General features: G+C 37.6%; 1 protein-coding gene across 1 annotated transcript; it reads left to right on the top strand.

Annotated features, from left to right (window-relative positions):
- Window positions 1-10,132: 10,132 nt before the first annotated feature.
- Window positions 10,133-11,178, top strand: LOC112650413 (olfactory receptor 13C4-like). The gene is given in 2 exon segments (XM_025433127.3): window positions 10,133-10,214; window positions 10,217-11,178. Coding segments are annotated over 2 exon segments (1,044 nt in total).
- Window positions 11,179-13,278: the final 2,100 nt, after the last annotated feature.

Genomic DNA, 13,278 nt, shown 5'->3' with positions numbered 1-13,278 from the left:
TTGACTTTATTGAAGTATGATTGTCAGGTGCAAATTATATATATTTAGGTTCTTCAATGTGGTTTTTATGGTATATAACATGATGACTTAATATATGTTAAAAATCGTGAAATGATTACCACAGTCTTGTTAATTTACATATCCATCACGTCACAAAGTTACCCTTGTTATGTGTGTGGGGAAAACACTTAGAATCTACTCTCAGCAAATTTCAAGTATACAATAGAGCGTAATTACCTGTAATTGCCATCCTGCATTAGATCTCCAGATCTATAACTGAAAGTTTGTACCCTTTGACCAATATCTTTCCATTTCTCCCTCTATCCAAACCCCTGGCAACCACCATTCTAATCCCTGGTCCTGTCAGTTTCTTTACTTTTATTTCACTTGTAGGTGAAATCATACCATATTTGTCTTTCTGTGTCTGACCTATTTCACTTACCATAATATCCTCCAGTTTCATCCATATTGTCACAAATGGCAAGATTTCCTTCTTTTTTATGGCTGCACAATATTCCATTATGTGTGTGTGTTTGTGTGTGGGTATAAATCACATTTTTTTCATCCATCAACAGACGCTTAGGTTTCCATATCTTTCCCATTGTGAATAATGCTGCAATGAACATGGGAGTATCTCTTTGAGATACTGATTTAATTTCTTTTGGATGTATACTCAGAAGTGAGTTTGCTGAATCATAAGTTATTTGTAATTTTCTGAGGAACATGCATATTGTTTTCCATAATGGCTGTATCGATTTACATTCCTACCTAAGTGTTCAAGACTTCGCTTTACTCCATACCCTCACCAGCATTTGTGATCATTTGTTTTTTGATCATAGCCATCCTAAAAGATATGAGGAATTATCTCATTGCGGTTTTGATTTTCATTTCCCTGATGATTGGTGATGTTGAGCACCTTTCCTACACCTGTTGGGCATTTTAATGTTTTCCTTGGGATGGCTATTTAGTTCCTTTGCTTGATTGCTTGTTTGTTTGTTTGTTTATTTGTTTATTTATTTATTTATTTATTTATTTCTACAGAGTTGTATGAATTTGAATATTAATATTATTAATATTTTCTCTTTCCATAGGTTGCCTTTTCACTTTGTTGATGGATTTTTTGCTATGCAGAAGTTTTTTAGTTTGATATAGACCCACTTATTTATTTGCTTTTATTTTGCTTTTGTTTCTTATGCTTTTGGTGTCATGTACAAAAAAAATCATTGCAAAGGTCAATGTCCAGTAGCTTTTCCCCTAAGTTTTAGGAGTTTTATGGTTTCAGGTATTATAGATACATTGTTAATCCATTTTAAATTAATTTTTTATATGGTGCATATGGATCTATTTCATTTTTTGCAGGGAGTTATTCAGTTTCCCCAACACCATTTATTAAAGAGTTTATCCTTTCCTCATTGAATATTCTTATTACCCCTGTCAAAGATTAGTTGACTATATATACTTGGGTTTATTTCTGAGCTACTTATTCTGTTTCATTGTCTTCGTGTCTGTTTTTATGCTAGTATAATACAGTTTTGATTATTAAAGCTTTATAATATTGTTTGAAATCAGGGAGTGTGTTACCTCTAGCTTTATTTTTTCCCTGACGATTGCTTTGGCTATTTGGGATCCTTTGGGGTTCCTATGAATTTTGGGTTGTTTTTCCTATTACTGTGAAAAAATATGAATTTTTATAGACACTGCATTGAATCTATAGATTGCTTTGGATGGTATGGATATTTTAACAATATTATTTCTTCTAATCCATAAATACAGGATATCTTTTCACTTATTTGTGGCTTTTTCATTTTTTTCATTGTCTTCTTGTTTCCAGTGTACAAATCTTTCATTTTCTTAAATGAAAACTGGAACTTTTCTCAATTAGTTGATTAGTTCTAGCAGGTTTTTTGGATGGTGTTTTTAAGATTTTCAGATATAAGATCATGTTGTCTGCAAACAGGAATAATTTAACTTCTTCTTTTCCAATGAATGCTTTTATTTCTTTTTCTTGCCTAATTGCTCTGTATAGGACTTCCTATTCTATGTTGAATACAGGAGTAAGAAAGAGCACTCTTGTCTTCTTCCTGGTCTTAGAGAAAAAGCTTTCACTTTCTACTATTAAGTATAATGTTAGCTGTGGGCTTGTCACATATAACCTTTATGAAGTTGACATACATTTTTTATACCTAATTAGTTGAGAGTTTTTATCATGAATTGAATTTTGTCAAATGCTTCTACATGTATTGAGTCCATCATATGGTTTTAAATCTTTTTTTTAAATAATAAATTTTTTATTGGTGTTCAATTTACCAACATACAGAATAACACTCATCCCGTCAAGTGCCCCCCTCAGTGCCCGTCACCTATTCACCCCCACCCCCCGCTCTCCTCCCCTTCCACCACCCCTAATTCGTTTCCCAGAGTTAGGAGTCTTTATGTTCTGTCTCCCTTTCTAATATTTCCTACCCATTTCTTCTCCCTTTAAATCTTTATTCTGTGTTTCACATTTATTGATTTGTGTATATTGACCCATCTTTGTATCTTAGTAATAAATCCCACTTGGTCATTGTCTATGAGCCTATTAATGTGCTTTTGAATTGGTTTGCTTAAATTGTGGTTGAGATTTTTTGCATCTATAATCATCAGGAATATTTGTCTACAGTTTTATTTTTTTGTAGTATCCTTATCTGGTTTTGGTATCAGGGTAGTACTATCCTCTTAAAATGAGTTGGAAGTATTTCTTCTTCAATTTTTGGAAAAAGTTTGAGATGAGCTGGCATTGATTTTTTTTTTTTAAGTGGTTGGTACAATTGACTATTGAAGCTCTCTGGTCTGGGACTCTGTTGGGAAGTTTTTGATTATTGCTTTGATCTCCTTATTCATTATTGGTCTGTTCACATTAATTTAATACAGCCAAATACAGAAATTTTACCCTTTACTCCCCACCCCCTTATGTAGTTCATGTCAGATTTTACTTCTGTCTATATTGTTTATATTAAAACATTTCTTTTAAAAAAGAAAGGATTTGTGTACAGTTTTAAAAAAGATTTTATTTATTTGTTTGAGAGAGAGAGACAGAGGGATAGTAAGAGAGAGAACAAGCAGGGGGTAAAGGGAGAAGCAGGCTCCTTGTTGAGCAGGGAGCCTGATGTGAGGCTCCATCCTAGGATCCTGGGATCACGACCTGAGCCAAAGGCAGAAGCTTAACCGACTGAGCCCCCAGGTCCCCACTATCAACACATTTCTGTGGTGTTATTCTTACTACTTTTGTCTTTTAATTTATGTGCTAGTATTAAAAGTGATTTACATGCCATCATTATAGTATACAATAGTCTATTTGTATTCATATTTATCTTTAGCAGTGAAATTTATATTTCATATATTTTCATGTCCCAGGGTGAGTGGGCCTGTCTCCAAGACCTTGGTCAATATCAGTTTCTGGTGCTGGGACAAGGGTCTCTTTCAGGGTTTGCAGGTGGTGGCCTATTATCAGGTACAGAGATGTGCATAGCTCTCTCCAGGTCTGTGGGGGTGGTGATGGTTCAGGGGCTCCCAACAGGTCCCTGGGCTTGTCTCTGGGAGGGCAGGACCACTCATACTATGGTGTGAGGAGCTGGAGCCTTTCAAGATCTGCAGTTGGCTGAGGTCAACTGCCTACCTTGAGAGACCAGACACATGTGTCTCTTGGTAGGTCTCTTGGTGGGCAGGACTGCTCTCTGATGTAGCTCTGAAGGACTGGAGCCAGTAGTGGGGCTGCTATAAGATCTACAGTCAGACTGAGGTCAGCAAGCAGGTCTACCTCCAGGAGCTCAGACAAGTGTGACTCTAGGTGGATCCCTGGGCAGGCAGGGTGTTCCCAGCCTGAACTGCACAGACTGGAACAGAGTTACAGGACCTATTCAAGATCTGTAGTCAGACAGAAGTTGGAGGGCCTGTCTTGGGTGTGTCACCTGTCTGGTGTCTAGACAATCAGCACTATTGGCTGGGAATGGCAGGAGCTTGGTCATGGACCACCTCAGGGTCCACTGCTGGGATTGAGGTCAGTGAGCTTGTTCCCTGGGACATGGGGTGGCATGATTCCTGTCAGGTCCCTTGGCAGATGGTGTTGCTGGCAGGATCAAGGTCAAACAGAGCTGTAGCCAAGTAACAAGGTGACAGGGCTATTTCCCAGTCAGTAGCTGGGACCACAGTCTGTGATTGGTCACTGAGTTTCCTACTCGGGCATGGGCTTGCCTTCTCAAAATGGCTCTCCAGAATTTAGATATTTTACAGTGAAATATAACACCTATTGGAAAATTATAGAATCTAAGTGTTAACATCTATAATATAGCTCAATAGATTTTCTGAAATACTTTGATTCAATAATGTGCTATCTACTTATCTGAACTCATGCTCCAAACTATCCATTCTGGGATTTTGAAAACTTTTTTTGGCCTTAAACATATGAATTAAACTTTGTCCTATAAATTTAATAATTTTATTGCTTATCTGTATTTTTTCATCCCCCCAAATAATGACAATACATTTAATTCAAATGTATTGAATATCTGCAAATATGTTTTATGTCACTTACAATATCTAGATCATTTTTTAAAATTTTCATTTATTTATTCATGAGAGACACACACAGAGAGAGAGAGAGAGAGAGAGAGAAAGAGGCAGAGACACAGGCAGAGGGAGAAGCAGGCTCTATGCAAGGAGCCCGATGAGAGACTCGATCCTGAGACTCCAGGATCACACTCTGGGCTGAAGGCAGGCACCAAACCCCTGAGCCACCCAGGGATCCCCGTAGATCATTTTTCAATTCTACCAAATCATTTTGGTAATTATCACTTGAATCAAGATCTTACTTTGAATTAACTTTGCTCTTTTAAACTGAAAAGCTCTCATATTTCAGAAAGTCTCTTTGGTGAACATCTGCCCCTGTTTCCAAAAGTTACAAGAGTAGGAGAATGTCATTTCAGTTTTGAGCTGTGGTTCAATCACCATTTATTCCCAGCACCGCTCTTAATTGGGTCTGTGGGACACTGTCCCTAATGCACCAGAAGTTTCTCCGTTCCACAGATCTCTCATTCCAACTTTAAATTGTTTTGGGAATTGGGGAACAGTGACAGCAACTGTGGCATAACAAATACTTAGTCTTCCACATCTGTGGAATCTGGCATTGTTTGTTGAACCTGACCTTAATTCAATTTTAGTATATGTGCTGCTTGAAGCGAGCACTCCTGACTTTAATTCAGAATGCAGACATGAACACTAGGAAAAAGTAACTGGGTCTTCTAGGAGGTGGAAATAATTTATCAGTGTCCAGGTGAGTCTTGACTACCATGACACCATACCCTTTCAATCTATCATTAAAACTATTATTAAATATAGATTTAAAATGTGAATGGCATGAGACCATACGGGTACTAATTTATTATTACCAAATAGCTATGATTTATTATTATTGTTATTGTTTGTATAATGCCTTTCAATCCATAAAGCAGTTTCCATATGCCTCAGGATACCTGTGAGAGAAAATAAGACAATGATCACTATTTCACAAATGTGAAAACTGAGACTGTATATTAAAAGAAAAGAACCTCAAACTAGAGCTTTTGATTCTTAATTCCAAGCACTTTTTCACTTGGGATAGTCCCGTGCTGTATCCATTCAAGTGAGTAGTATGTGATCCTGCTCTACTTTCATTACATAAATTGGTAAATTTCTATATAAGATGACCTCTTAGTATTGACTAAAAGATACATGTTTTTTTGAAACTTAGAGCCTGCTGCGAGTGAGCAATTTGGGTATATGAAAGTTTCTTTGAATATGAGTCCACAAATACTACATAGGAGACATTTCTTAAGAGTCTAGAAAGTAAACCTTTACCTGTTCAGTCAAAATCCATTCATAATGTGCAACCCCTTTGTTAGACCTTACAGGAGTAGTGATGAGCAAGACAGACAAGCTCCTTCCTTATGTCTCTTGCTATCTTATTAGATTTCTGGGAGAAGAATAAAGGTAGCAAGACAAGTCTGGCTCAAGGTGAATTTGAATTGGTGAGGGAATTTATGTCTAGGAGGAGAAGGCTTAAAGTATGTCACAGAAGTGGTTTAAGATATATTGTCACTACATTTTTTTTTTTTTTTAAGAGAAGCCAATAGGCTGTACCAGGCCTGGACCCCAAATGGGCTGGATCTGGAACATTTTACATTTCCTGGTAAGCGAATTTATTAATATCTTCTTCCTTTTGTGTTCATTTCTAGGCCAATGAGACAGCTTTTGTCCCTTATCTAAAGTACTCCTGGGACACCTGGGTGGCTCAGCAGTTGAGCATCTGCCTTCGGCTCAGGGTGTGATCCCAGAGTCCAGGATGGAGTCCCACATCAGGCTCCTTGCAGGAAGCCTGCTTCTCCCTCTATGTATCTGCCTTTCTCTCTCTCTCTGTGTCTCATGAATAAATAAATAAAATCTTAAAAAAAAGTACTCCTTGGCTAATTTCCAAGCCCCACTTTGGGAGAACTTTGATATATCCTAAGAAGTAGCATACCATGAGTTTAGAATCATTTCAGAGAAATAGACCATCTGGGCATATGATTCAATCCCATAGTCCTGAACCTTCTTCCTTCATGATAAGAATTACTAAATTCTCAAGACTGAGCAATTTTCCTTGTATATTATTAACTGCATACAGTCAAGTTTTGCTTCTATGACTTCAATATATTCACAGATACTCACCATTTTTTTTGCTGCCCAGTTTCTGTTGTTGACATATGTTTTCTATACAGATTTTTTTTAAATTTTATTTATTTATGATAGTCACACACACACAGAGAGAGAGAGAGAGAGAGAGAGAGAGGCAGAGACATAGGCAGAGGGAGAAGCAGGCTCCATGCACCAGGGAGCCCGAAGTGGGATTCGATCCCGGGTCTCCAGGATCGCGCCCTGGGCCAAAGGCAGGCGCTAAACCGCTGCACCACCCAGGGATCCCCTATACAGATTTTTAAAAGAGATTCATTTATTTATTTTTAGGGAGAGAGAGAGTGCATGAGCAAGGGGAGGGGCAGAAGGAGGGGGAGAGAATACTCAAGCAGGCTCCCTCCTGAAAGTGGAGCCTGGTGCAGGCTGGATCCCAGGACCCTGAAATCATGACCTGAGCTGAAATCAATAGTTGGCCGCTCAACCAACTATTGAACTATTGACGGAGCCACCAAGTGCCCCTGGGTAAAAATTTTAAATTTTTTAAACTTAAAAAACTTAAAAAATTTTAAGTTTAAATAAATTATAGGTGTTTTTTTCTTTTAGGTACTTCTGACAGTTAACTGAATAAATAGACAAAACTTGCTTTGAGGTTCAATTTTCTCATCTCTAATTTGGAGATCTAATATTCTCTCGTTTGCACCTCTCATTCAAGTTGAAAGCTTCTATTTTGTATTCTGTAACTGATTTTTTTTTTCTGAAGTGAGACTACCTCTGATATTGATACCTCAATACTCTGTTGAGTTTGGCTTTTGACTGACATTATACACTGTAGAGCAATCTTCTCACCTATTATCACACGGCAGTGTTAGAGTAGGGTAGTGAGCTTATGGTGACGTTCTCAAAACTGTTAGTTTATGTGAGGCCTTAGCTTGAGATTCTGGTTACTCTGAAAACTGGTAATGATTATGAAAAGATAATTGTGTGTGTGTACCAGTCCATAATTAATGATAACCTAAATAATCTAAACATTTTATTTTATTTATTTTTTAAGATTTTAATTTATTTATTCATGAGAGGGAGAGAGAGAGAGAGAGAGAGAATGAGAGAGAGAGAGAGAGAGAGAGGCAGAGACATAGGCAGAGGGAGAAGCAGGCTTTTTGCAAGAAGCCCGATATGGGACTTGATCCCGGACCCCAGGATCACGCCCTGAGCCGAAGGCAGACGTTCAACCCCTGAGCCACCCAGGTGTCCCTAATCTAAACATTTTAATTCCAATATCACATATCTGCTCAAACATCTGATAAAGTCAAACTGTGTGATGTTAAGTTTGGAGGGTAGCTAAAATCTAAGCACTCACCTTGTGCTTGGTGCTTCAAATGATGGGCCCCTTACCCACAAAAATAAGTGTCAATTTATCTGCCTTATTTTTGGAACTTTCTGTGTGCTTGCTTCATTTACCCTTTCAAATGTGCTTCTCATCATTCCTCCACAGAAACCCCCTTGTCTGAAAAAGAGGTACTGCCAATATGCTTACTACTAAACATTGCTCAACCTGTAAAGTTAAAAACAAAACAAAACAAAACAAAACAAAACAAAACAAAACAACATTGCTCAACCTGTTCTCCCTTCTCAGATACCCCTTCCCTCTATTGTCTCCCAAACCTGCCTTGACTCTTCTATGTTTATAGATCCAACCTGTTTGAAATTCTTCTAGAACTCTCCTTTGACTTTATTTCTTACTAGCCTCCTCCTGTGAACACTCTGGTCGCACAGTGTAATTATAATCTGTATCTAATTGTTCTATATGTAGTTCTACTGTTTCCCTGAGTTGTGAGTTTTTTGATTACAGATACTTGTTATATTTTTCCTATCCTTACTCAGCTTGGAGCAGAAATGAGTTCAGGTTAGGCTCTCAGAAATATCCTACACATAGTAGTCCAGCAAAAATTTATATTTCTCTTATGAAATTTGTCTTTCGGTAGTATCATTCTCTGAATTGTACTGAACAGTGAGATATGGCTCTGGAATTTGTTCACTGGAAAACACAAAGGATTGTGTCCTTCTAGTCATTTTCTAGGTTGTTAAGCTAATCCATATAATACAACCAAAAAAAATCTATTTGGATCAGAAACATCTGGATAGCCTGCCAACTCACTATAGATAAACTAAAGCCTTGCTACTCAAAATATGGCCCCATGCCAGCTTCTTTGACCTACACTTGAAGCTTATTAGAAATGCAGAATCACAGGAGCACCTGGCTGGCTCAGTAGGTAGAGCGTGCGACTCTGGATCTCAGTGTTGTAGATTTGAGCCCTGTGTTAGATGTAGAGATTACTTAAAAATAAAATCTTAAAAAAAAAAAAAAGAAGAAATGCAGAATCACAAGCTTTGCCTCAGACCAACTAAAAGAGTACCTGCATTTTAATAAGATTCCCCAGGTAATTTATATGCATATGAAAAGTTTGGAAGACTGAAATAGCTGGTTTTGTATTATTCCACCACGGCCAAAATTTCTGACACTAGTCAGGTGGAAATAAGGTATACTAACTTGTGATGTTGTAGCCCGAGCAGCTGCAGTTTGTTGGCAAAGATCTGAGTTTCAAGCTCTACTTTTTATTTATAGGCTGGATAGCTTTGGCCACATTCCGTCATTCACATTTGAAAAAATAAATAGGGATAATCAGAAGATTAATTTGTTTTTTAAAAATAAAGTACAAACTGCTAGATGTGTATACACAAGTATATTTAAGCATTATTACTGTTTTCTCAGGTTCACTTAAGTAAATAAATTATGAAGAATAACTCTGAAGCCAGAGAATAAAACAAATGAAGAGAGATTATTATTCTTCAAAGATGCTCCATCAGATTCATGCACAGCTGGTCTGTACACTGGTCTTAATAGGAAAAAAAAAAAACAAAATAGTAAGAGTGGGCGGTGACTGTGAGTTCAACTAACTTTGCCTTTGAGCAGATGTTAAATTGCTGTGTACATGATTCAATTTACTATGATCAAAAGTCTGCCCCACAGAAACACACAATTTGACTGAAAAGAATGTGAGGCTGACAAATATACATAAAAATGAAATTTGCTTTACACTTTTGAATGTTTGTGTTAAACACTGAATCGGAATTCCAGTCTGTGCTGAGATGTCTCTTGCCTCTTCCCTATCACTCTCTCATTGGACATGATTGAAATGAAGAAATCCAGTTTGTTGTCTGAAATATTCTAGGGCTTTTAGAAAACTCAGCTTAGAGTGTCTTAAGCAGGAGGGAATGTTGCTTCTGAACTTGCTTTTGATCCTACGTAGATATTCACATATTAGACACAGTGCATAGAAACTCTCAATATCCTAATGTATTCTAGGAATAAATATGGTTGAGAGTAACAACAGATGACAGAAGCAGATGACAGAGCTTTGATGAAAATATTCTATTTCACCCTAGAAGAATGCTTATGCAAAGTATTTGTTACATTTGTTGCTTGGCAGTGAAAATATTTTATATTAGATTTTCCTTTGAAATCCTGAAAGCTGGGATATGGATAGTATAAACAAGACATTTGTGAAAGAATTCATTCTTCTGGGACTCTCCGGTTACCCAACACTTGAGATCATGTTTTTTTCTCTGATTCTAGTAATGTATCTAGTGATTCTAATTGGCAATGGTCTTCTGATTATAGCAAGCATCTTCGATTCCCATCTTCACACCCCCATGTACTTCTTCCTGGGTAACCTCTCTTTCCTGGACATCTGCTATACATCCTCCTCTGTTCCCTCAACTTTGGTGAGCTTAATTTCAAAGAAAAGGAACATTTCCTTCTCTGGGTGTGCAGTGCAGATGTTCTTTGGGTTTGCAATGGGGTCAACAGAGTGTTTCCTCCTTGGCATGATGGCTTTTGATCGCTACGTAGCTATCTGTAACCCTCTGAGATACCCTGTCATCATGAACAAGATGGTGTATGTACTAATGGCTTCTGTGTCATGGCTCTCTGGTGGAATCAACTCAATTGTACAAACATCTCTTGCTATGCGACTGCCTTTCTGTGGGAATAATATTATCAATCATTTCTTATGTGAGATACTAGCTGTCTTAAAGCTAGCCTGCGCTGATATATCCCTCAATATTTTTACCCTAGCAGTGTCAAATATGGCATTCCTGGTTCTTCCACTGCTGGTCATTTTTTTCTCCTATATGTTTATCCTCTACACCATCTTGAGAATGAACTCAGCTACAGGGAGACGCAAAGCCTTTTCCACCTGCTCAGCACATCTGACCGTGGTGATCATATTTTATGGTACCATCTTCTTCATGTATGCCAAGCCCAAGTCTCAAGACCACCTAGGGAATGACAATTTGCAAGCTACGGAAGGGCTTATTTCCATGTTTTATGGGGTAGTGACCCCTATGCTAAATCCTATAATCTATAGCTTGAGAAATAAGGATGTAAAAGCGGCTGTGAAATATGTGCTGAATTGGAAAGCTGTTAAGCAGTAAGACCAAAGGGAGATGTGAGTCTTCAGTATATAAAGAATAGATATGGCATCATTGGGCAACCATTGAGAACCTTCTTTGGGGAAAGTAAAATTTATAAAGAGAGATTTTTATTCTTTGCCTTCGCTGGCCCAGTTTAGCTATAATTACTAAACAATAGTCTGCCATAAACTCAGATTGTAATAGGTTCTGATTCATATCTCGGAAAGTTAATGAATTCCATTAGAATCTCATCCAGGGTGATATCTGAAATGAATGTTTCTGGCATCTTGTGTGGCAACACAGTGGAAAACATCATACATAAGCTTTAGGAATAGAGAAGAAGTATAAATTCTGCTGTATCAAAAACTACTTAATATTGGAAAAGTTATTTATTCTTTCCAAATTGCAGTTTCCTTATTTGCAAAAAGGTAGTAATTAAACACTTATTATAAAAATTCAGTAAGTTGCACAAAGCACCTGGCAAGTAAGAAGTTCTTTTTTTTTTTTTTTAAAGATTTAAGTACTAAGTTCATAGTAGTTCTCTTTGTAGATGATGTTAAATTTGACTTTTCCTATTGATTTAGAAAGTAGGAATTGAAGATTACAAATTGAAGACAAAAGACACTAGCTAGCATCTCTTTTTTTTAAACTACTAATTATTAGGGTCGGTCATTCCTCCCTTAAGTCTTCTTAATAATATCAATCACCACTCCTCCTTGCACCTTCTTCCCCACATACCTGTATAAAGAAAAATCAAGAAAGGGAAAGATAGAATCAGGGGACTTTCATATCACAAGGAAAGCTCATTGAATCATGAGAGGCATTTCTCTATTGTCCCTGTGAAAGACTAGGAAGACTGTTTCAATCCAAGCCAAGTAAAGGGGATACAAAAGAGCCTCTTGAGGTTTTGGGTGGCTGCAAAGGAGAGCTGATTTTTGGCTTAATGACCTTTTTTTTTTTTTTTTTCTAGGCCATAAACTCAACTGATAAACTAGTCTACAAAAGGCTTGGAGGATGATGAGTATCTTAGGGCTGAAAATAATCAGAATTTTTTAGTTTGCCTGAAGTGATTTTTGGGCACTGGAGGAGGGCTGAAATTAGTGTCTGGGAAGAGAAAACCATTTCATTTACATTTAAGTAGTCGAAACTCCTTAGTAAACCTATTACAGGTTTCCCCCCACTTTTTGTAGATTTTTCTGCCATGGCTGAGCACAGCATATCGTTGGCCCATATCACCAGCCATCATGACAGCTGGTTTCAGTCTTATTTTCCCATCCAAATTTTCTCTTTCCTGTTGATTTCAGAGCCATAATATAGCCCCAAGTCTCCTAGCTGAGGGCTGTACTCCCTGCCAAACTCTATCCTAGGGATAAATCTTGATTTTGACCTGAGTAATCTGGTCACTAAAATGTTGCTGCCTATCTGTTTCCTGGTTGGCATGTTGTCACTGTCGTAAACCTCTAGCTGCTGGTCCTTCTCTGGCTTAGATCACAATGGGTGCTGCTTTGGGTTCTATTTAGACAGGTACATGCCAAACCCTGTGAGTATAGCTTTTTTTTTTTTTTAAGATTTTATTTATTTATTCACGGGGACACACAGAGAGAGGCCGAGACATAGGCAGAGGGAGGAGCAGGCTCCCTGTGTGAAGCCTGATGCAGGACTCGATCCCAGGACCCCAGGATCACAACCTGAGCCAAAGGCAGACACTCAACCACTGAGCCACCCTGGTGCTACCTCCTATAGGTGATCACTGTTAACATTTATATTATTTGTCTTACTAATTTGGAGTCATAAAATTAATCTCTTTATGTTTATTTCTTTTGATTCACCATGTACACTCGAAGTGGTTATAAGTTTGAAAAATGTGTGTACATGTATCCAGGTTTCACAGAATAAATTCTGGAAAATAAAACCCTGGGTCAGTTGATAACAATTTTTTTTTAAAATTCTCTTGCTAAAATTATACTCCCACTCCAAGATTGTATTATCTGCTGTCAGTGACACTGTAAGGGTTTCTACAAACTTTTGCAGCTCTAGTCTGTGTGGGTTTACATACATAAACTTCTCACTTTGGAAATCTTCAAATACTCATAAATTGGAAACGTCATGTAACAATCACTC

Source organism: Canis lupus, chromosome 11 (genome assembly GCF_003254725.2).
Source record: "Canis lupus dingo isolate Sandy chromosome 11, ASM325472v2, whole genome shotgun sequence".
Classification (NCBI taxonomy): domain Eukaryota; kingdom Metazoa; phylum Chordata; class Mammalia; order Carnivora; family Canidae; genus Canis; species Canis lupus.
Note: the sequence above shows the minus strand (reverse complement) of the source record. Positions and strands in the feature narration are given on the sequence as shown.